General features: G+C 40.5%; 1 protein-coding gene across 2 annotated transcripts; it reads left to right on the top strand.

Moving 5' to 3' along the window:
* Window positions 1-1,371: 1,371 nt before the first annotated feature.
* On the top strand, window positions 1,372-22,390 carry RBM5 (RNA binding motif protein 5). 2 transcript variants are annotated; one of them, XM_035105990.2, is made up of 25 exons: window positions 1,372-1,526; window positions 2,430-2,494; window positions 6,686-6,911; window positions 7,377-7,538; window positions 7,673-7,742; window positions 8,173-8,246; window positions 10,358-10,441; window positions 11,246-11,306; window positions 11,463-11,528; window positions 12,632-12,792; window positions 13,234-13,331; window positions 13,528-13,615; window positions 13,750-13,827; window positions 14,737-14,809; window positions 15,174-15,262; window positions 15,641-15,719; window positions 16,185-16,276; window positions 17,035-17,196; window positions 17,689-17,835; window positions 17,914-17,988; window positions 18,802-18,981; window positions 19,618-19,692; window positions 20,768-20,865; window positions 20,956-21,085; window positions 21,757-22,390. In XM_035105990.2, the coding sequence occupies exons 2-25, from the start codon at window positions 2,478-2,480 to the stop codon at window positions 21,880-21,882; spliced, it is 2,511 nt and encodes an 836-aa protein (XP_034961881.1). In that variant the 5' UTR covers window positions 1,372-1,526; window positions 2,430-2,477; the 3' UTR covers window positions 21,883-22,390. The 2 variants fall into 2 exon arrangements, with proteins under 2 accessions (XP_034961881.1, XP_034961880.1); XM_035105989.2 differs by having other exon boundaries at window positions 7,335-7,538.
* The last annotated feature ends 1,425 nt before the right edge of the window (window positions 22,391-23,815 follow it).

Raw genomic sequence — 23,815 nt, 5'->3', positions numbered from 1 at the left:
CTGCATGGTTAAAAGACATGGAAAACATTGCAAAAAGATTGCTGTTTCTAAATCTTGAAGCTGCCCCCTCAATGTTGACCATGCTGCTGGTTTTAGCCACAGGCAGTGCAACCCTACGCATAGCTACTCAGAAGCAAGTCACACAGTGTTCAATGGGATTTGATCTTAGGTGAATATGTATAGGAGTCTAGCCTGGAGTATGCTACAATATTATGAGAACCCAGTATTTTTTTCGCCCACTTGATGAGTGGGCAATATCAATATCCTCTTAACCCATGCTTTCACAACAAATGCCTCCTTTTGGGCAAAGGGTTTAATTATGGGGTGCATATTTTGGTATTGAGAGGCATCCCACGTCTACCCACCCGCGCCAGCCATTTTGGTTTAGAATTAGGGAAGAGGGGTGTGTGTGTGTGAGAAATTGGGAGATCGCTTTCTCTCTTGCCCCACTTATGTAGAGACCATCTTCGCTGCCATTTCATACGCTGAGTAAACTAGCGGCAAGCCTTTTATTTCCCTGGCCTACCTGCCCTTATTAAGGCCAGTTTATGTATTTGCAATAGGACCAAGAATGGGATCAGAGTCCGCCTTGACTAGGCGCGTCTGGAGAGGGAGGGGCGGCGTCGGCTACAAAGCGGCTCAGTCGAGCAGCGGGGGAGACGTTTCCCCATTCCTGTACAGTACTGTGTATGCTTCCCCACCTCACTGTGCCCAATGAGACTTAATACCAAGTAAATGCGCACAGGACCGCACCCATTACGTGCTTCGCTTGTTTCTCTACTCCGGAACGTGGCAGTTCTGCAGAAGAAAAGGCTTTTCTATAGACTGCATGTGCATTGCAATGTGCCATTAAGGCGTGTGTTAGAGAGCATACTTAATACCATTTCGCCATTATTATTTTTTTTTTTAAAAAAGTAAACATCATCGTGATGTATTCACACGCTCCAGACTTCTGTTCAGCTCGCCGGCTTTATGAAATGGCCGTGATTGCCGACGATGTAAATTTCACAAAATGGTTGTCTGCCCAGCGGGATCTTTGCAGTCGCTACACCTCACACTTTTGCACAAAGCAGGCTCCGCGGCCGGCGGTGAAGAAATCCCGGGAGATGCTGGAGTCAAGAGGAAAGCACTTCGCATGGTCTACTTGGGACCTACAATCTTGCCGGGGCGTAACCAGCTTCGCATCTCTGATGCCCCATCACGAACATTTTTGGGCACAATCCCTCTCTTCGCCCTCCGTCCGCCACCCCCACCCCGCGAAACGCAATAAACGAAGGTTGGGCTGCAGCACAGCGACGCTACCCAGCAGGCCGCGCGGAGCTAGAGCCCACCTCTTGAGCTCGCGGCTCGCTGGAAGCTTCCAGCAGGAGGAGGAGGAGGAGGAGGCGGGGAGCGCGAGGGATTGTGGGTAGAAGACGGCGAGCTCCCCTTCAGCGCCATTTTGTGGTGTTTGACAGAAGCTGCTGTGGCTGCTGCTGTAGCTGTTGCGGTGGCAGAGGCGGCCCTTGGCCCATTTCTCCTCGCCGGTAGGTACTGAAAATCGGACTTCCGATGCTGAGACGGCTATATAGTCAGTAGAGAAGAACTCGGGAAGAGTCCTTAGTCTGATTTGGGAATAACGAATTAGGGTGGTGGTTTTTTTTGGCTGTTCATGGGACTTTTAAGCCGTAACTGGAGCCTCTACAACTTCGGAGGCGGCAAAGAGAGAGAAGAGACGCTATAGGGAGCCCTGTTTGCCGGGGGGGGGCGGAGGTGGTTGCGGCGGTTTGGAGCGCCAACCGTCCGCTCTCTGAAGCAGGGGGAGGCTTAGGAAATGCTTCGGTGGGAAGGAGCTTCAGCTTTGGGTGTCCTTTAAAACGCCTTTCCTCCGAGTCGCCGCTTCCCCTTCATTGCGTTTGTGGAGAACTCCGCATAATTGCTATTGTGGTCCCTATTGTTGGTCGCCGCAGGTGTGGTTGCGTCCTGCGTTTCTCTCTCTCTCCCCTGCGGAATATCGGCCACCATTAAACGCCGCCCTGTCAGCGCCAGTCCCTTGCAATGCCCAGGGGGAGGCACCCGTTGTAGAAAGGATTATTCTGGTCTAATTTAACCAAGACCAGCGTGGCCATTCCGCTTCTGATTCCTTCTCGACATATGCGTACCTTAGCGTGACTTTTTGTGGGTATCTGAATGTGCCTTTTAACAGCTCTGCAGATAAACCTTTTACAGCGATTCCCTGATTATCTTGTTATTTTTCTCTTTTTTTGCTGCAGCGAGGGTACTGAAAGCTAATTTTTAGTTGAAAGTACGCTGTTGGAGGGGCATTCATTAGTAGGGTGCCTGACCAGGTTTTTGTAGGCATTATTTTGGAGCCTTGCATTTCTGCACAATGCTTTTAAAATGATCGGTGTCTGCATTGATTGATTGATTTTGTTTTGTTTTCTAAATAGGCAATCCAACTCACTAGAAGCAGTTTAATCAGGAACTGAAGGCAAGCCATGGGTTCAGACAAACGGTAGGCAAAAGCAAACATTGAAGTATTACATAATGGTGGCTGCAATTTCAGAAACACTTTTTTCTGATGTTTCCTAAATCTGTGGTATATCTCTTTAGCCATCTTCAAGCATTACTTGCATGATGGGAACATGTGTGGCCAGGGGGGCTGCATGGTCACTTGTTTAGCCCCACCCCACGTTGAATAGCCCCTGCTTCTGCCTTTTTGGGATACAGCTTATGAAGCAGAGTGCCTATTCGCTCTACAATACAAAAACCTGGACAATCAGGGTTCTAAATTGTGTAGGAAGCTTGCATGCACCTTGTTGGAGCACACCAAATACCCATCTTGTCCAGCATCTTGTTTTTACAGTAGCCAGCAAAATGCCTGTGGGAAGCTTGCAAGCAGCACTTGGGTTCAACAGCACTCTGCCCACATAGGACCTTTGGCAATTGGTATTCAGAGGCATATTGCTTCCAGTGTCATGGATTTGTTTAAATCTTTTTTTAAAGCCTTCCAAGATGGCCCTTATTAGATCTTGTAGGAATCAATTCCATATTTTTATATGCTGAGGGGAAAAACATTTTTTATTGTCCAGAATTTTCCTACATTCAGTTTCACTGAATGATCCCAAGTACTGTGAGAAATGCTTTTCTCTAGCCCCCTTCTGCACATCATTCATAATTTGGTACACCTTTATCAGGTCCTTCCTTACTTTCCCTTTTCTAAATTAAAAGGCCCCACATGTTGAAACCTTTCCTCATGGGGGGGGGGGGTTGGTTGTTTAATCCCCATGATTAAATTCAGTCTCCCTTTTTCAGCTCTACAACATCCTTTTTAGGAACAGAAGCCATAATTGTACTCCATATTCTGTGTATGGTCAAACCAAAGATTCGTATAACCATATTATGATACAGTAGCTTTATTTTCAGTGACTTTCCTAATATCCTTAATAGGAAAATCAGCATTTTCACCGCTGCTGCACAACACAACATTTTCATCAAACTATTCACTAAGGTCCTCTTCCCTGTCAGTTACTACCTGTTCGGATCCTATAAACACATGTGAAATTGGGATACGTTTTGCCCCAATGTGCATCATTTTACACTTGATTATGTTGAATTGCATTTTCCATTTTAATAGCCATTTACCCATTTTGGGTGGATCCTTTTGGAGTATCTTGCAATGCTTTTTGTTCTTAACACCTTGAATGATTTGGTGGGTTCAGCAAACTTGGTCGCCTCACTGCTCATCACTAGATCCATTCATGACAAAGAAGTAAAATTTCTAGTTACTCTAAATGACAGCGCCCTTGAATGGTGGTGACCCTCTACTCTACTTGATCTTTGGCATCCAGCACCTTTCGTGACTTGTAAATGTTATTGAATTGGCTACAAACAGTGACCATAATGCTTTCAAATTGAACATACATGTAAGTGAACAATTGTCAAGATAGTCTCACACGACTGCAAAAGAAGAAACTTCAAAATGCTTGGGGGTTGTTCAAAACTATAATAATAAAAGCTCAGCTAAAATGTATATTGCAGGTTAGAATGGGTACTATCAAGCCAATGTAATTAACTAGCAAAGTCAAATAATTACTGTATATGGAGTAAGGTTTCTTTAAATAAGTAGAAGTCCTATCGAAATGAGAACAAAAAGGAACATTGGACAATGAGGTATGTAAAAAAGCACACTGCCATAGCTATGAATTTATGCTGATCCCTTTTTAAAGCCATCCCAGTTGGTGGTAATCACTGCCTCCTGTGGAGAAACACTTTCTTTTGTCCCCTAGTGCAAAGTTTATCTTGCCTGGGCCGGATCCGTCCCACGGAGATCCCTCCGTGGGCCAGATTGCGGGTGCACGTGAGCATGCGCCCCTGCGATTTTCAGCGCCATGGAAGTGAGTCGTCGCACTGTGGCGGTTTAGCGCGCAAGGGCGCAACTCAGTTTGGGGGCAACTCAGGGGCCAGTCAAACAACCTCCATGGCCCTTAGATTACTGACCCCTGCCCTAGTGCCTAAAAATTCTAAATCCCTCCTGTCATCACTTGTCTTATCCATGCATTGAGATTAATCACCTGTGCCTGTCTAGCATACTGGATATGTAGCACAGGCATCCCCAAACTTCGGCCCTCCAGATGTTTTGGACTACAATTCCCATCTTCCCCGACCACTGGTCCTGTTAGCTAGGGATCATGGGAGTTGTAGGCCAAAACATCTGGAGGGCCGCAGTTTGGGGATGCCTGTCCTAAATGCACAACCACTTTCACCAAATGTTTTCCTCCTGTGTTGATGCTTTCCCTGTACGTGTTCACCTTACACAGGTAAAGTAATAAAAGCTGCTTTGATTGTTTTGATGGAAAGGAAGAGTAAAAATGTGTTTAATAAATAAGTGTCTTTATAAAGCATTTGAACCACTTTTGTGTGTGTATTAACATAGAAAAACAGTTGTGTATTTAACATATTAAAGAAATACACAACACAGCTAAAAATGAGCTAATACGGGGGTCAGCAAACTTTTTCAGCAGGGGGCCGGTCCACTGTCCCTCAGACCTTGTGGGGGGCCGGACTATATTTTGGAAAAATATATGAATGAATTCCTATGCCCCACAAATAACCCAGAGATGCATTTTAAATAAAAGAACACATTCCACCAATGTAAAAACATGCTGATTCCTGGACCGTCCGCGGGCCGGATTTAGAAGGCAATTGGGCCGCATCCGGCCCCCAGGCCTTATGGGGACCCCTGAGCTAATACGTTACTTACAAGAACCTGAGCAAGAGAGACTGTACGATACTTAGGACCCAACTATTTGTATATTTTACCACACTAGTGTAAACAGAAAATAAGGACATATATCCCTGTAAATTTAAATCATTCCTGAAAGCTAACAATTTTGGAGTTCATTTTTTAACAAATAGATTTCTTATTTTTTGTCTTTACAAATGTTAAGTAAGATCCATATTAAGTATTTTTTTTTAGCATTTTAGCCATGTCCCAAATACTAGAAAACAAACCCCAAAAACGCAGGTAGGGAATTAGTTTTCCAGTGAAATGCTACTGGGATTTTAAAAGCAGTTAATGTATCAATCATTTCTACACCTTTGTTGTCCTCTTAAGTAATTTACAGAACAATCCTATACATGTTTTCTTAAGTCCCGTCTCCCCCAAAGCTTATTACCTAGCAATTTGTTTTGGAATTGTAGCCCTGAAAACTAAAATCCTGAAGTAAACCTTTATTTATTCAATGTAAAACAGCCAAATTTCAACATTTACAGTTTTATATACTTGCAAAAATTGAGTGCAATTTTCATGCTGTCTTCTATAGTGTTAGCTATTTAGTCAGTCATCAATTAATTTGAATTTTTTTATAAAGAGGCAAAAATCACAGGAAAAGAATTGATTTTTTTTTTGCAATTTAACATTCTTTACCAAAGGACACATATTAGTTAGGATTTATTAACATGAATGTCTCCCTATAAAGTCACAAGTGCATAATAATTCTTATTAGTCAAAGTTGTACCTGAAATTACTCTCGGCCACCTTTATATATTCCTGGGTAGGTCTTTATGAAAAGGGAGAATCACATACAAATTACAGGCAGCGACCATTTCAGGCACATCCAATATGTGTGTGACTGCACATGTGCATTTCGCTGAATCCAGAACTAACACAAAAAGGGGTGGGGTGTTTGCAGGCTTTTTCAATGGTGATTCAAATACTGTATTGGCCTCACTTTTCCCCCCAATTTCCGACTGTGAAAAGTTTTAAGTGCGGCTTAAATTCGCAACTTTACAAAAATTTGCTTTTACCCTGCTGAAACAAGATTTGGTAAAACGGAACAGGTGTGAATCCCTTCTGAATTTTAAGGGAGTGGCTTATATTCAGGTATTGTCTCTCCTCCCCCCCCCTTGAATTTTAAAGGTGTGGCTTATATTCAGGCCAATACGGCATATGTGATTTCACTTTAAGACACAGTTACTTAGAATGTAGCCCCCACATAATTTGGGAGTTACTTGTATAGCCATGTTCTCTCTCTCTCTCTCTCTCTCTCTCTCTCTCTCTCTCTCTCTCTTTTAAGCCATTGTACTATGATGCCCCACTTGGGGCTTTATTTCATTTTTTTTCATAACCCTGCTGATCCTGTTAAAAGCGTTGCTGATTAATTACATTTTTCAAACTGTCTGACTTGACTATCTCTTTGTGTAGTGTGAGCAGAACTGAACGGAGTGGAAGATACGGCTCTATCATAGATAGAGATGATCGTGATGAGCGGGACTCCAGAAGTCGTCGACGGGATTCTGACTATAAAAGATCTAGCGAGGAGCGCAGAAGTGACAGATACGATGACTACCGGGATTACGATAGTCGGGATTATGATGGCAAAGATTATGATGGCAGAGATTATGATGGTAGAGATTATGACAGTCCTGAGGTGAGCGTAATGTCTGTGTGCATGGAAAGTTTTGAACAACACATGTTTTAACTTTGGTTACTGTTATGGAGAAATGGGAAACAGGTGGCCCTCCAAATACTCTTGGTTAGCATTTTCCATCATCCTTGACCATTGTCCATTCTGGCTGGGACTGATGGTGGTTGGAGAACCTTGATTGTCAGAGGGCTACAGGTTCCTTATCCCTGGCATAATGAGTGTTTTTGTATTGTGCTGTTTCCTGTGTTAATAAATGGTACATTTCCTAGCTTTACTTACTATATGGAGCTCATATGGCCAATATTTTTTCCGGATACTGACTGTAGAAAGTAAATGTATCACGTTTCTTAAGCAAAGAAAGGATTGTTTGAATATGGATTGAATGATTTTCACAAGTCCTGATTGTTTTTTTTTTAATGGATAAAGTGCTATAGAGTTAGCTTGCTAAAACACATGCTCACTTGGCAGAGAGAGCGTGAACGCGAGCGGCGTAATAGCGACAAATCAGAAGATGGATATCATTCTGATGGGGACTATGGAGAGCATGACTATCGAAATGACATTAATGATGAGAAAGAAAGCAAGACCATCATGTTGCGTGGGCTCCCTATCACTGTTACAGACTATGATGTAAGTAATATTTAACTATTGTCTTTAGAATATTTGGATTACATTAGAATAAATGCACAAACAGCTTATATAATCTTGAAAAGCACTCAATTTTTAATAGTAATAGTTTTTTTAAAAATTAAACTTGCATACAGATTCGCGAGATCATTGAGTCCTGTGAAGGCCCTCGGCCCGCGGATGTAAGGCTGATGAAGAGAAAGACAGGTGAGAGTGTTAACCTATTTTTTGGCAGTACCTTCCTCTTCCCCAGGCCTAAAACGTTTTCCCCACACCTGCAAGTACAATCAGAATGAAAGGTTTGCCATGGGTAAGGAATTTAGCCTTTTGAAAGGCTGTAGATAGTGGAAGAAGCCTTCAGATTTTTATATATTAAAGGGTATGGTAAGTAACACTGTTAATTTGTTTTTAAACTTTAGTAGTTCATTGCATGGTTACCTTTAAACATGGATCCCATTCAGGTGTTAAGGCAGCTTGGTTTCCTTGCCATGGCAAAACAAGAAGCAAATTCAGAGTTGACGTCGCATTTATAAAACTGCTTTGTCATGAAGTAATGAAGCAGTTGGAGAGAGATTCACCTGTTTTAAAGGAACTGACTAACACAACTATCCCGTCTATATCTGAATGCTGTCTCTAGGTGTAAGCCGTGGTTTCGCCTTCGTGGAGTTTTATCACTTTCAAGATGCTACCAGCTGGATGGAAGCCAATCAGGTTGCTTCACTCACAAAGTCTAGATTATTCCTGAAAATGGAACAAGTCTGTACAGTTTTTAAAAAGGAATAAATGAAAGGCTGAAGGAGTGGTTTGTTCCAAAACCATGACTTCCTAAAGATTTAAAAGCTTTGTATATGTTAAAATTTTCAAAATGTGTTTGCATAGTGCTAGAGAGCCCCAATAGATTTGCCAAACCGCCTGTTATAAAATCAGCATATTACTATTCTGATAGTAATAATGTATAGCATTTTACTTGACTGATTTGGTCTCTAAACATTATTTCCATAGTAACATCTCAAGTTTCAAACCATATAGGCTTTTTTCTGAATGCAGCAATACTGTATGTGTGCTTTATGCTAGCGCTAGCTGTGAAAGGGCAATCTATTAAACTACAGCTGCACTTTTATAGTAACACATATGCCTTTTCAATATTACTTAACAAATGAAAGTGGAACATTGTGCAGTATTACTAATGTAATCAACAAAAAATGGTAATTAAAATAATACTGAAATATCTTCCTACTTATTTCCAGTGCATTGGTATGCTTCTGGATTACCAATACAGTTTTTCATAGCAAAACCTCTCTCCTACTGAATTGCTGTTAAGCTAGACCTATGCAGCTGGTGGAGATATTAAAAATCTATAAAGAGCAGAAATACAATTATTGTGGCTTAAAAACAAGATTGAAAATGCATCTCTTGCTGAATTTTTCCACTTCTGACATCCAATAACTGGAAGTATAATGAGTATTTCTGTGGACTTCATATCATGGGCAACCACCACAGCAATTAAGCTGAAAGAGTACCTAATCCTTGCATACATTAAATGACTTTTATGATGTCCATAGCATGCATTGGTGGCACACATGGGTGCCTGAATTAACATTAACTGGATTTACTAGTAAACTCTGCACAATTTTTAACATATACAAAGCTATATCAGTATTCATCTTACTGAATAAATTTCAAATTCACTCCAAAAAATAACCACACATCCTCTAGCATAGGGAAAAGTAGTCAAATCTCCCCAGTGGCCCTGTTGCTAACTGTCAGACAAACATGATTTAGTGTAAATATGCCAGCAACGTGTGTGTGCATAACCCAGTTTGTTCTGGGTCCTTCAACCTTCCCCTTACTTGCCTACTCTAGCAATAAAAGGATGAAATATGCACCCTAGATCTACCAGATACTTTAAGTTTCTTCATGCCATTTATATTTAGAACTTTACTTTCGGACGTAATATTTTAGCTAAAAATTAGGTTTAGCATACACATCTCAACATACTTAAAGGTGCATCTCTCTGAATGAATAGCTGTTAATGGCTTACAGAAATTAGGGGAGGCATAGAGGAACTATGTATATGTAGGAATCAATAAAGTTTAAGTTGAGAAACTTGGCTTCTTCGTATACAGTTAAGCAGCTAATAATTTATAACGTCATTTTAACTTTGAAGGGGCACTGAGAGCAAAATCAACTGTTACCCTATTGTGAAATTTCAGTAGCATTGTAGTTATTTGAAGAAAGCTACTGTCTGAAGAACGCAAATTTCTTATACAAGCTTTTATGTGAACTGATGAATTAGTCAAAAAAGATTCATACTGAACATGTGTTCAGTTAATGACCTTTTGTTCAGCCTCCAGGAAGCTAACCAGGGTCTTCTTGGGAGAAATTACTTTCAAGGGGCACTTCATGAAGAAAGCAACTGAAAACAGTCCATTTGTTTTGAAGTTTTAAAATTCTAGGGTGTTTGGAGTTGGGAAAGAAGCGAAGCAATCACTTGACAATATTTTTAAAGCGTGTTGCTATGCCAGTAGGACTCGGTCTCCTTTGAGACATTTCCTGGTTCCATGTCAGCGCTTAGTTTTGGCAGCTTGATCAACACTCCCTGATTCCGTTTACTTTTACTGCACATCCCATTTTCTTACTGCCCGTGTCCTCCTGCAGGATTGAATGGGCAGAGTGTAGGAGGCGGTGGTTGGTTCTCTACGTCCTCCCCATATGTTGTCCATTTAATTCATGAGCACTGAATCCTCCGAAGTGTGCTCTGCCATGGGAAAATGGACATCTGTGCCGTGATACAGGAATAACAAAACGTGCTTTTTTTGCAGAAAAAACTGTTGATTCAAGGGAAACAAATCGCAATGCACTACAGTAATCCCAGGCCTAAATTTGAAGACTGGCTTTGCAACAAGGTAAAGCAATGTTTCACATCTTTCCTAGTTGCTATTTAACTTCATTAATCATTATTGGCTACATCCATGGAAGTGACTATTAAATTTTAGTAACATTTAAATTTCAGAGCTATTACAGCAAAATTTAAATAAAGTATAAGGCTTGCCACAAACAAGTACAAACAGTTGAGCAAGAATATACATACCCAGGGAATGATCTGAAGGTGTGTGAGGCCATTCCTTGCTAAAGCTAAGCAGGTCTGTCTCTAGTATTCAGTGCCTGGTTTGGTGACTTTCTGGGGACCACTAGTACACTTCCCTGGGTTCCACATTGGAAGAAAAGTTGGGGATAAATATGAGAAAATAGAAAGGTTAACAAACTTTAAAGGCGAAAGCCACTGATTATTGGCTTTATGTAGAGATTGTATGGTGTTCTAAAACGATGAGAAATTCTGTGTGTTTTCCTTTATCTGCTCTTAATGCACATTCCAGGGCTATAGACCCATGCAGCTGATGGAACTGTGAGCTCTAGCTCTTTTCAAACACTGAACAATGTTTACTCCAAATTCTGTAATATTTCAATAGAAAGATGGGCATTGCTAAGAAAATGCTATAGAGGATAGGCTAGTTTATTTTATAGAGGCTACTTGCAGAATTGCTATTTGTGTGAACGGGTAAAGTTTGTTGAGACTGGTATCTGAAGGCTGCAGATGATTATATGTGGTAACAGTTTCACTTTAAATTAATTGGTATAAATGTGGTATGCTACAGCAAGCTTCATCAGCTGAATGATCTAAAAATGTAATGGATTTGTTTGTTTGTTAGTGCTGCCTTTACAACTTCAGAAGGCGTCTAAAATGCTTCCGTTGTGGAGCAGATAAATTTGGTAAGTTCTATTTGAGTAACTTACACTAAATAGATACTTTTATTTCACAATTATTAATTATGCATGTCATTCTTACTCTGACATAGTAGAACCGTCTTGATGTATCAACTTAAGTTACTGCATGATTAAAATTATTTTTCCTGATTTGCAATAAAGATTCAGAACAGGAGGTACCACCTGGAGGACCAGAGGCTGTTCAGTCTGTAGACTACTACTGTGATAGTGAGTAAAGTCTCAAGTCTTCTATTATACTGTGGGATTGGTTGGCCGAAGTGTGTTGCAAGAAGTCCATTTCCTACCAAGATCCCCATAGATTTGATTAAATATTTTCATTTTCATTTCTGAAGAGTAGACCATAGGGCAAAAATCCAAGGTGCTGAAGCACAGTAACCCAGAGATTTATAAGTAGTATGAGATCGTTTTAGCTCAGGACACTTGAAACCCAAATTTAGCCCTCACAGCTGTTGCAGGGCTTTCTTTACCCCCCTCCCCCCCCTCAGTCTTCAAGCATGCTTTTCTCTGTTGATGTTTTTAAAACTGATCTTTCTCTACCACCACTCTAGGAGCACATACTCCTGCTTCCCCTCCTTAATACATTACTCTTCTTTTTCTTTCTCACCAATGGCTCAAGTTTCAAAATTTTCTCAAGTTTCAAAATGCTTTGCTGCAGATATTGTAAGCTATTCTTGATAACGAAATTTTCTAATTATGAAATAATGTTAAGCATAATAAAACATTTTGGCACTTTGAGAATTGGTTTTCCCTTTACTCACTGCTCTCCCTCCCCTTTGTGGGTCCCTTGCTGTCGACAAGAACCCCCCCCCCCCCAATTGTTTCCTCCCCTGCAGTCATGCTATTTCCTATAAGACTTGATTCTCTTTATTGGGGTTCTTCCTGCTCCCCATTCTTCGTACATATAGGAAAGGCTTCCTCTCTAGCTTCATATTTATACTAAGAAGTTCTAACATACAGGCATCAACCGATTTATGTGATTCCAAGTGACAAACGCCCGCCCCAGAAATCGCTAGAAAAGAGGAGGTGGGGGAAGCTTATACGCATTCCACCATTGTGCACAATGACCGAGAACACAACTCCCACATAAATCAGGGGTTGCTTGTACTCATATTTAAAACTACATCTTACTAATGTATTCCTGTGATAGTGAGTGTAACATATAAATGACTATATCAATATACCTTAGGTGTTATTGCAAAATATTAATACAATATTTTTAAACTTACAACGTATCATGAATTTGGTGGATTCTTACACTTAAAGGGTAATATACGGAGCATCTTTTAATAACTTGTTATTTGTTCCCCTAGCTCTTATTCTCAGAAACATAGCCCCTCACACAGTAGTGGAATCGATCATGACAGCGCTGTCACCATATGCTTCACTGGCAGTAAATAACATCCGACTTATTAAAGACAAACAGACCCAACAAAATAGAGGCTTTGCTTTTGTACAATTGTCTTCAGCAATGGTGAGAACATACTTTTTTCACTTAGATACTGAATTTCGCATATGGTCACTGGAAAGAAGTAAAAGTCCTATTTCCTGATCATATTCAAGTTCAGTGAGATGTGCAGCATCCTGAGCAATTGCACCTTCTCTAGCTTTGGAGAGGTAGTGGAATTAAAGCAACTTTTGGAGTATCATCTTATTGAAGTACCACATTTATGGCTTACATAGTATTAAATGAGTGGACAAGACACTTCTTAAATGTGGTGAGAATGGTACAGCATTTGGTCATCTTATCAGTCAGTGGCATTGTATCAGGCCATTAATACTCTTAATAGAACAAAATCTTGTGTAAAGGTATGCAGTCCATGTGATGTGCTTGCCTAGCTCAGTGCCCTTCTGAGCAAGAATTTTGTGTTTTAATTTGAGCTTTGTCCAATACCTGCAATTACTTTTTTTCTAGGATGCTTCTCAGCTGTTGCAAATTTTGCAGAGTCTTCAGCCACCTCTTAAAATAGATGGCAAAACGATTGGTGTGGATTTTGCCAAAAGTGCCAGGAAGTGAGTTTCATTAACTGTTGCTCTTTCATATTTAAAATGTATGTCAAATTTTCTCCAAATGGTAAAGAATTGGAAATTGGTATTGCTGCTATATTTGCAAATGTCAGTGTTAAAACTGAAATGAAATGGTGTTTTGAAGCTTTTTATGATAGCAGGTTGTCTGTGAAATGTTCTTAGATGTTTTTCTTGTTTTTAGGGATTTGCTTCTCCCAGATGGTAATCGTGTCAGTGCTTTCTCTGTTGCTAGTACAGCCATTGCTGCAGCCCAGTGGTCATCAACCCAGGTAGGGGATCTGAGTCTAAAATGGATGGTTGTTAATGACCTTGCCTTATTCCATCAATTTAAGTAGCCATCTAAACAGCCTTTGTGTTTGGTTTGGTTTGGTTATTTACTTTACCATATCCTTTAATTTTATAGCCTCAAAGTGGAGAAGGTGGAGCAGTTGAATTCAACTACCTCCAGCTGGGACAGGATGGCTATACCCAGTACACTCAAGTACGTATGATTAATATTATCTTAGGATCCAAGCCACAGTTCACAAGCGAACAGAAAGAAGTTGACAGAAAGTTTCCCCTTTTTCCCACCCCACTCCAAAAAGCCTATCCAGGGCTATGAGATGGGGGGCCAACGAGCTTCTCGGAGGATAATGAATCGTCCCAAAATTTGATTGGGCTCTTCCCCAGTTTTTTTGCAATTAAGCTGAACCTTAGACAGCATTATCCAGAAGATTCCCCAACCCTCCAGGAGGCAGAAAACGTCATCATTATTATGCATTTCATTTCTATACCACACTATATTTTAAAGGAGGGGGAATCTCAAAAGCTGTTTACTACACATTAAAACATCAAATAAAACAATCCAAAATCAAACATTACTGAAGAAAGTCAAAGTATATATTCAAAACAACATAACAGGAAACTGAAGATTTCAAAGTACAACATTACAAAAGAAGTAAACCACAGAATGCAAATTTAATGCAACAAAAATATCTTAAACATTTCATAAGAAAACATTGCTAAAGGAAGTCAAATACAAAATGCACATTTAAAACAGCATAATTAACAAGAGAATAAAATATTATCTTAAACATGGAGTGTATCTGCTGCCGTTGCAGCCAGTCCTGCCAATGGTGGTTCATGGTGGGTGGTGGCAGTAACAGCTCAGGCCTGATGACCCGGGTCTGCACTAAAGAGAGAACCAAAATGGTCTCCGACCTCTTTAGCAGCCTTAGCTTTTTGTAGCTGGAGTCAGTCAAGGCCTGCCCTCCCAAGCCGGGTGGAAAGAATTATACAGGGCAGGTAGCAGAACTTCCAGGACTTTTATAAATTTCCTTTTGTTAAGAGCCAAGCCTGTCTATTTATATTATGGATCACACAAGTAATTTTGTCTTAATTCTTTGCATAGTGTTCACAGGATTATCAGCAGTTTTACCAGAATCAAGCAGGAACATTGGAAACAGATACAGCTACAATATCAGGTAACAGTTTCCTCTTCCTATTACTGTGGTAAAATTCTACTTACCCATGTTCCTGTGCAAGATCTGTATGGAATATTCAGTGCTGGTCTCTGCATTCAGTAGAGTGGTATACAAGAGTAAACAATTAGTTTCTGTATTTGAACAGTCTAGAAAATCTAAATGCTCTAGTTCAGGCATGGCCAAACTTGGGACTACCATTCCCATCATTCCTGACCATTAGTCCTGTTAGCTAGGGATGATGGGAGTTGTAGTCCCAAAACAGCTGGAGGGCCAAGTTTGGCCACGCCTGCTCTAGTTGGAGTAACAAAGTGCTATTGTAGTTTTTCAGATTGCTTTGCTGAACTTCTAATAACTCTGTTGCCAGGTACTCCAGTGACAAGTGCTACTACAGCAGCTGTTGTTTCCCAGAGTCCTCAGTTATATAATCAACAGACCAGCTCTCCCGATTCTCCGGTAAATACAATCTGTATTCTGTTGGACTGAGACTTTAGGTTATAATAATTTGGAAGGTACATTCGTCTGAAAGATATTGGTGTGGCTTAGTAGAGCTTGCCTGTGTAAACTCCATTTTGGAAGTATTGACCTGTACTGTATGTAGTATACTGGATAGGTTCATTTAAGGCATTCTTCGAGATCTGGTGAACTCCAGATGTTTTGGGCGTCAGCTTCAGTTCACTCTGCTTTTGGCCATCCTGATTTGGCTGGTGGGAATTGTAGTTAAAAAAACATCTGGAGGGCACCAGGTTGAGGAGGACTCAGTGTAAGTTATTGAACAATTGTTGTAACTTTTAAAGATCCTATTTTTAAATTGTCCCCCCTCCCTTTCTATAGACACAAGTAGCACAGCCAGGCACTAGTGCACAGGTGCCATCAGCATCTCCAACTGGCGTGGTCCCTGGCACCAAGTATGGTAAGCAAACTTCCCTTCCAAGTAATCAGTGGAAATAGACAGCAGTTTACACTCATACGTCTTGACAGTGCCCATTTTTAGGACAAAAGTAAGCATGTGGATAGGATGAACTTTGTTTTTAATCCGCTGCAGTGTTTTCCTGAAGTGAGAATATCCAAGACCTTTTGGGGTTGGGGGGGTTGGGAGGCAAAATGAAAGGGCAAAGGCACTGCTGAAGGAAATGAGTGATACCGAAAACAGGTAAAAGGGAGTCGAGAATGATTATCAGCATTGCTGCTTTTGGGTGTCTCAGACCTAGGGTTGATCAAGACTAGCTACTTCATTTCATTAGTTCGTTATGAGCAAGTTGGTCAGACAACTGCTTTCTCATATTTACTGTTGCGATTTGTGGTTTTCTTGACATCTACTAAGTAATGGTGATTTAACACACGCAGTTAATAATAGCTCACACTTCTAAATTTTCAGCTGTTCCAGATACTTCTACATACCAATATGATGAATCATCAGGTTTCTATTATGATCCTGTAACAGGGCTCTATTATGATCCAAACTCCCAGGTAAACAGTGCTCCCAGCTCTTTTTAATCAACTAAAAATAACATGGGGTCATAACCTGTGCTGAATCGTGCATACCTTTTGGAAACAGAGTGTCATTCAGTACTGGATTAGCAACTTTGGGAGTAATCTGTCTCCCAGGCCTTGAACAGTTACTGTCAGTGGAGAGTACTGGGGTAGAAGGACCAATTGTCCAGCTTGGTACCGTGTTTCTCTGAAAATAAGACACCGTCTTATATTTATTTTTCCTAAAAAAACACCACACTCTGGCTTATTTTCAGGGGATGTATTAATCTTTTCCTCTTCCTCCTGCCGCGGCCGGCATTGCTGCTGTGCCTATCACTATGTCTTATTTTTTTGGGTATGGCTTATATTCCTTGAATGCTTAAAAATTCTGCTATGGCTTATTTTATGACTACGTCTTAAAATAGGGGAAACGGTATTAATTTGCAGTAGTGACATGTGCATTCATGCATGTGCTGTTCACAAGCTGCCTTGTAGCCATTTGATTGGTATGTCTTTCAAATCTTTGGTATTATCTGAAACAATGTTTGCACAAACAGACTATATTTCAGAAAATCGGGCTGCATAGAGAGTTTCTCTGTCAATAATGTGAACCCGTAACAATCCAAATTTAGCTCAAATTTGTTCTTGGTTTTGGTATCAGTCTCTACACGAGTTGCATATGAGGAAAATTTTTTTGAAAGGTGACTTGATCTATAGGATATAAATATGAATAGATATGGGTTTTCCCCCCTCAGTACTACTACAATGCGATAACGCAGCAGTATCTTTATTGGGATGGTGAGAAAGAGACCTACATGCCTGCAGCAGAGGGTACATCTTACCATCAAAGTAATGCATCTTCCACAAAAGATGGGAAAGAGAAGAAAGAGAAGCCCAAGAGTAAAACAGCTCAGCAGGTGATTATCAGAATGACAGCTTTAATTGATAAGATCAGTTTGCATGTTTGAACACAAAACACTCTTTTTACTTAAATCACGTAATGAAAATTGCATGTCTTATTAACAATATTAAGTGAAAAACTGGATAGCTTAAAGTATTTGGCACCATAAGCAGGCAGAAAAAAGTATATTTACTAGAAAGATGGTTACATGTTTACATCATTAATGGGTCCCAATATGCTCAAATCACTAACAGAATGACACCTCTAGTGAACCTAGGCAATTTAGTAATATAACCTTTAAACAACAAACTAAACACTTGAGTTGGTTATTAAAGATTTCCAAATTCATGTCTTTTCACACTAGTTTGATAACTCATTTGACAAAATTGAGTTGCATGTGAATAACCTGAAATCTATAGGTGCAGAAAATGTGGTATTGTATCCAGATACGAAATTTGATTTGTTTTATTGGTATAGACTGAATTTATGTCAATGTTTCCCTATTCAGATTGCTAAAGACATGGAACGTTGGGCTAAGAGCCTAAACAAACAGAAGGAGAACTTCAAGAATAGCTTCCAGCCTCTGAATGCAAGGGAGGAAGAAAGGCGAGAATCTGCAGCAGCTGATGCTGGCTTTGCTCTATTTGAGAAAAAGGTAAAGGTTGGTAAGATTTAGTATCTAAAAAGGATATTGTATACGGTCTTTGGGCTTATCAGTTCTTTCTTTCTTCAGGGTACCTTGTCTGAGAGACAGCAGATAATAACAGAAGTTATAAAGAATGGTGGTGAAGATGACAACCCACTGAAAGTGAGTGAATGGAAACTTGCACTGACAGTGTTGTTTAAGGTTTTTGTTAACATGCCTACTTCATAAATAAGTTTTGGCTAGTGCTTCCTTTAAGCTGTGAAACACCTGTTCTTTTTGTTATGGAGCAAGAATCAGTTCCCCCCCCCCCAAGCTTATATTTAGTGGTTAATCTTATTTCAGCTAAACATGTTAGCTTAGGCTTCCGTGTCCTTTATGCAATAATCTAGAAGTTTGCAGACATAGAGGTACTGAAAACAGGAAGGAGTGTTTTGGGACCCTTTTAATCTTTGGAGTTGCAAAAGGGCAGTTGGCCATTGTGATGAAACTTTGTTGGTCTTTGCTGGGAAACTGATCTTTACAGTAACTCCTTTCTCTTTAGAGTCTTCCTTCTAAAAAGGAAGTAAAGCAACACCTTAGAGTTATGGGATATGGGACATTCAGTAGAGTTCTAATCTTGTCAGGGAATCAAATGCAGTTTACATGTTCATAGGGTGCCTCTGTCAAGCATGTTGAGCTGTAGAACAGCAGTGGCCTGAGGTTTCCTATATCAACCCTCTAGTACAGGCATCCCCAAACTACGGCCCTCCAGATGTTTTGGCCTACAACTCCCATGATCCCTAGCTAACAGGACCAGTGGTCGGGGAAGATGGGAATTGTAGTCCAAAACATCTGGAGGGCCGAAGTTTGGGGATGCCTGCTCTAGTACCTGGTAGAGCCCATAACAATCTATTGTCTATCACCTGCTGCCCTTTAGTGTGATAGAACTTGGCAGCTTGTATTTATTGGGCTAAAATGACATTACTACTCTTCCAGCGTGGATTGGTGGCTGCTTATAGCGGAGACAGTGATAATGAAGAGGATTTCTTGGAAAGGCTGGAAAATGAGGAAGAAAAACTAACAGACTGGAAAAAAATGGCCTGTTTGTTATGTAGAAGGCAGTTTCCAAATAAAGAAGCTCTAGTCAGGCACCAACAGCTCTCTGATCTTCATAAGGTAATCAACTTCTTCAAACAATAAACTCAATATTGCAGAATTGTACAGTTGCCACCCCAAAAAACAGAATATCAACTTGTTCTCTTGGCTTGGCCTGGGGGGTGGGGAGCATGGAAGGTGGTCAAAAAGGTTCTGGACAAGTGGATATTTCCCTCTTTTCCCTCTGTAGTTTGAACCTTGTCATAATTATAGTTACTTATATCTCACCCTACTAAGTATTACTAAACTCCATTTTAAAAAGCACAATAAGCAATATCAACATAAAAAATGTTGTTAGTTGTTCCACAGAGTAGTTGATAGAATAGCCCTGGCTTTGCAGGGTGGGGGGCAGTAGTGAGCTGGAGCACACTTAATATTATTAGGCCTGTCTATGTCTTCTGTTGGGATACTTTCCACAGGGTTGTATCCCACATGATGGAGGGCGGGGGGTGCGCACAAATTTTGTCTGTCTTTTTACATAGACAAAATAGTATGTGGCATTGAGCTTTTCACTTGCAGTGTTTTATTACTTATGGATATCGCTCATTAGGAATAAAACCGTAAAGTAGTCTTAAATAGAAAAGTTTTTTTTTTAAAAAAAAAAAGCTTCCTGCGCAAGTGTCAGTTCAATTTTGATGACTGTTTTTTCCTATAAAGCAAAACATGGACATCTACAGGAGATCGAGACTATCAGAGCAAGAGCTTGAAGCCTTGGAAATGCGTGAGAGAGAGGTGAGTTGTATGTAAACAAGACAATAGATTTTGAGGTGTTCATTCAGCCCCCAGGCAACCATTCCACAAGCATTCTGTTGCGATCCCCAAGATTTGGGTTAATTCTGTTGCTTTCAAAAAGAAATTGGAATGGAAGAAATGCAAACTATGGTTCTCAAACACGAAATAAGTAAAAGATGGGAAGTCCTGGATTGAAACTTGGTAGTTGAAAAAAGCTCAAGGAGAAGGAATACAGTTGAAACTCAGAAAATTAGAATATCGTCGAAAAGTGCATTTATTTCAGTAATGCAACTATATTTTTCTTTTTCTTTTAATGTTTACAAATGCTTTCTTTGGGAAATTCCACAGTAATAAAACAAATGGTTACAATAATACAAAAATAAACATCACTATTACATTTCATTAATTACATTCCATTTATAATTGACCCGCCTAACGACAAATAATTAAAATTATAACAAATAAAGACTTGACATATCTTGCTTTGCATGTCATGCATCTATCTCATATTGGTTTCACCTTTTAAGTTGCATTACTGAAATAACTGCACTTTTCGACAATACACTCATTTTCCGAGTTTCACCTGTATATCTTGCCAACCCCTGACATTTAGGAGCTTCCAGTGTCCTAGTTTTCTGGAACACATAGAAAATAGTACATCTCGTTTACATGTGTCTTTTGGGGTTGGGAATAAAGATTTTATATCAACTAGTTACGCAGCCAAAATCTGCAGAATGATTGCCATGCATGTACTTTATGTATTCAAAAGTCAGGGGTATACGGCGAGTATATTCCAAACTCTATATTTTAACTGGAAAAGTTGGGGGTCGTCTTATACGCCTGAATATACAGTAATTGAATCCAGTAGCAATAGAGTGGGATCAGTCTGTATGGTGTGCATCCGTTCTTTCTCTGTTTCTCTACTGTTTGGATATTGTACTTGACTCTCTTGCGTTCTATGCTGCCTACATCAATAGATGCCACATTGTTTTGATACTTAGAGGCAGAAGAGTACTAGAGTATGTGCTGGGGTTGACAATGAGTTGAGAAGTTGATGAAATTGATATAATTTCAGATGAAATACAGAGACAGAGCAGCTGAAAGACGTGAGAAATACGGCATACCAGAGCCACCTGAGCCAAAGCGGAAAAAAGTGTTTGATGCAGGCACCGTGTATGTATTTGAAATATTTTACCATTTTACAGTTAAAATAAAATTCTCTAAATCTTCCTTAGTTTAACTATGTGTTCTTCTTTTTTTTAGGAATTATGAACAGCCCACAAAAGATGGCATTGACCATAGTAATATTGGCAACAAAATGCTTCAAGCTATGGGCTGGAGGGAAGGTTCAGGATTAGGAAGGAAATGCCAAGGTATCACAGCCCCCATTGAGGTAAGCAAGGATGAGTTGTATATGGTTATCATCCTAGATCAGGCACCCCCAAACTGCGGCCCTCCAGATGTTTTGGGATACAACTCCCATGATCCCTAGCTAACAAGACCAGTGGTCGGGGAAGATGGGAGTTGTAGTCCAAAACATCTGGAGGGCCAAAGTTTGGGGGTGCCTGTCCTAGATAGTTTAAAAGTTGTTTTAAAATCTGAATTACACCAAGTGTCTTAAACATGCCCACGCTTCCATCTCTCTTGAACAGAGGAGAGATGCTCAGAACTCATGAGCAAGTGTGGCAGTGCAGATTTAGGTGACTTTCCCATTGGGGGACACACTTGCTCACACCATTTTGTGCTCCTGTTTCTTTCTGCTTTTATGGATGTGACAGCCATTTTGTGTTAACCATGGCAGACGTTTTCTGATTAACACTCATGGCACTTTCCCAAATGTGTCCACTGGCCCCAAAAAAGGTTGCTGAATTGGGACAGCATACCTGAGGAATATGTTTTTTTGGGGGGGGGGGGAATCATACTTGCTTGGCTAAAAAGTGAGTTTAAATTATTTTTCAGAGGTGGGGTGTTGTTCACCCATTGAGACTTGTGATGAATGAAACGTAACTTCTGTGGTCATTATATTTACTTTGCTGCTGCAAAAATACCTGTGTTTCTTTGCAGGCTCAAGTGAGAATGAGGGGAGCTGGGCTAGGAGCAAAAGGTAGTTCTTATGGTGTCTCCACAGCAGACTCTTACAAAGATGCAGTACGGAAAGCTATGTTTGCTCGATTCACTGAAATGGAATAAGCTCTGTCCATCTTAGAAGCAGAAAAGCATGAAACATCTCACCCAATTTTTCCCCAAACAGACTGTTAAAAACCTTATGACCTTGGAGGCATTGCAGTTACTTACTTAACTTACTTCCGGTTTCAGGATTTCCATTAATTCCAGTGTGTAATGCTTCTCTTTGTGGATCATAAAACACAAAGCACCACAGCTTCATGTTGGAAGAACCATAACTTAGATTAAAAGGGGGTGCTGGATCTTTATACATTTTTGTATATAGTGTAAATTTATGTGTCATGCTATTAAATTTGTGTAGTCTAAAACCCACACCTGTCCTGTGGAGCAGTTGAGGAAGTGTTAATGTGATTTTACATTGTTATATCTGCCTACTTTGTACTGTTTCTCATTTTTGGCAAAACTTTCCTGTATATTTTGTAAAATATGTCTTTGTATAGGGTTTTTTTTGGAAGATTTTGATTATAGATGCCAGTCTAGGCTTCTTTCAAGAAGAAATAAAGCCTAAACCAAATTTTGTTTCTCAATGGGAAAAGTTGATTTGTGGCAAAGAAAAATAGGTGACGATGTCTAACTACCTGTTTGCTGATAACAAATAGATAAAATACCTCTGGTCCTGCTCTGAAGTATTGAGAAAAGGATCTGTATGTATGGTATAGGTAAAGGTACCCCTGACCATTAGGTCCACTCATGGATGACTAGGGTTGCGGCGCTTATCTCGCTCTCTAGGCCGAGGGAGCCGGCGTTTGTCCGTAGACAGTTTCTGGGTCATGGGGCCACCAGCATGACTAAGCCCCTTCTGGCAAACCAGAGCAGCACACGGAAACACAGTTTACCTTCCCGCCAGAGCAGTACCTATTTATCTACTTGGACTTTGACGTGCTTTCGAACTGCTAGGTGGGCAGGAGCTGGGACTGAACAACGGAAGCTCACCCCGTCGCAGGGATTCGAACCACCAACTTGATCGGCAAGCCCTAAGCCAGGCATCCCCAAACTTTGGCCCTCCAGATGTTTTGGACTACAATTCCCATCTTCCCCGACCACTGGTCCTGTTAGCTAGGGATCATGGGAGTTGTAGGCCAAAACATCTGGAGGGCCACAGTTTGGGGATGCCTGCCCTAGGCTCTGTGGTTTAGACCACAGCACCACCCGCATCCCTAAATGTATGGTATACTTTTATGCAAAAAATGGCACCTACTGCCCTAGTTCCCATGACACCAGCAATCCTGTTGACAACACTTTTGAGCTCTATCACATAATTGGGGTTGCGGTACGGGAATATATCCATCTGGGGATTAACAAATAAAGATTTAGGAAGACTGCAAGTGTGCCAGCAGAACTCCAGGAAAAGAAATTGATCATATGCCCAAGCAACTACATAGCCAGTCCCCTACTGCCACATCAATTTCCTTCCTAGTATGGGATACAGTAGTGGTTTCTCCTACATTCTCAGCTCTGTCTGATGGTTTTTCACTTTCTTTGCTTTATTCTCACCTCTTGTTTTCTCTGGATTGTCTCTCTTGGTTCTGTTTCTCCACTTCTGGTGGCTTTGGTAAGAAAGCATTCCTCCTGAATAAAGATACAAGCAAGTGTAAAGTGCATTGAAGAGTTATTAAACCGAATGCTAGAGCTGCAGTAGTGCAGTTCACTGCACTTCAGGAGAGGATTCACTAGGCCCTGAGCATGGCCAAGAGCTTTATTCAGTTGCTGTCTGTAGAATCCCTAATGCATTATTTAGGGAGCCAGCACAAATAGGCTGGCTTCAGATGCAGTAGGCAATTTGGACTTCAGCAAAGGGCAGAATACCTCAGCTCCTTAAGTGAGTAGTTGGTGGTGTCTTGAATGGGGGAGCTACTGGAACATCACTAGAAGGCTTCTACATGGCATTGTAAGACCTTTTTGCCTAGTGAGGTTCTCTCCAGGTGTATCCTTGCAGACA

Source organism: Zootoca vivipara, chromosome 2 (genome assembly GCF_963506605.1).
Source record: "Zootoca vivipara chromosome 2, rZooViv1.1, whole genome shotgun sequence".
Classification (NCBI taxonomy): Eukaryota; Metazoa; Chordata; class Lepidosauria; order Squamata; family Lacertidae; genus Zootoca; species Zootoca vivipara.
Note: the sequence above shows the minus strand (reverse complement) of the source record. Positions and strands in the feature narration are given on the sequence as shown.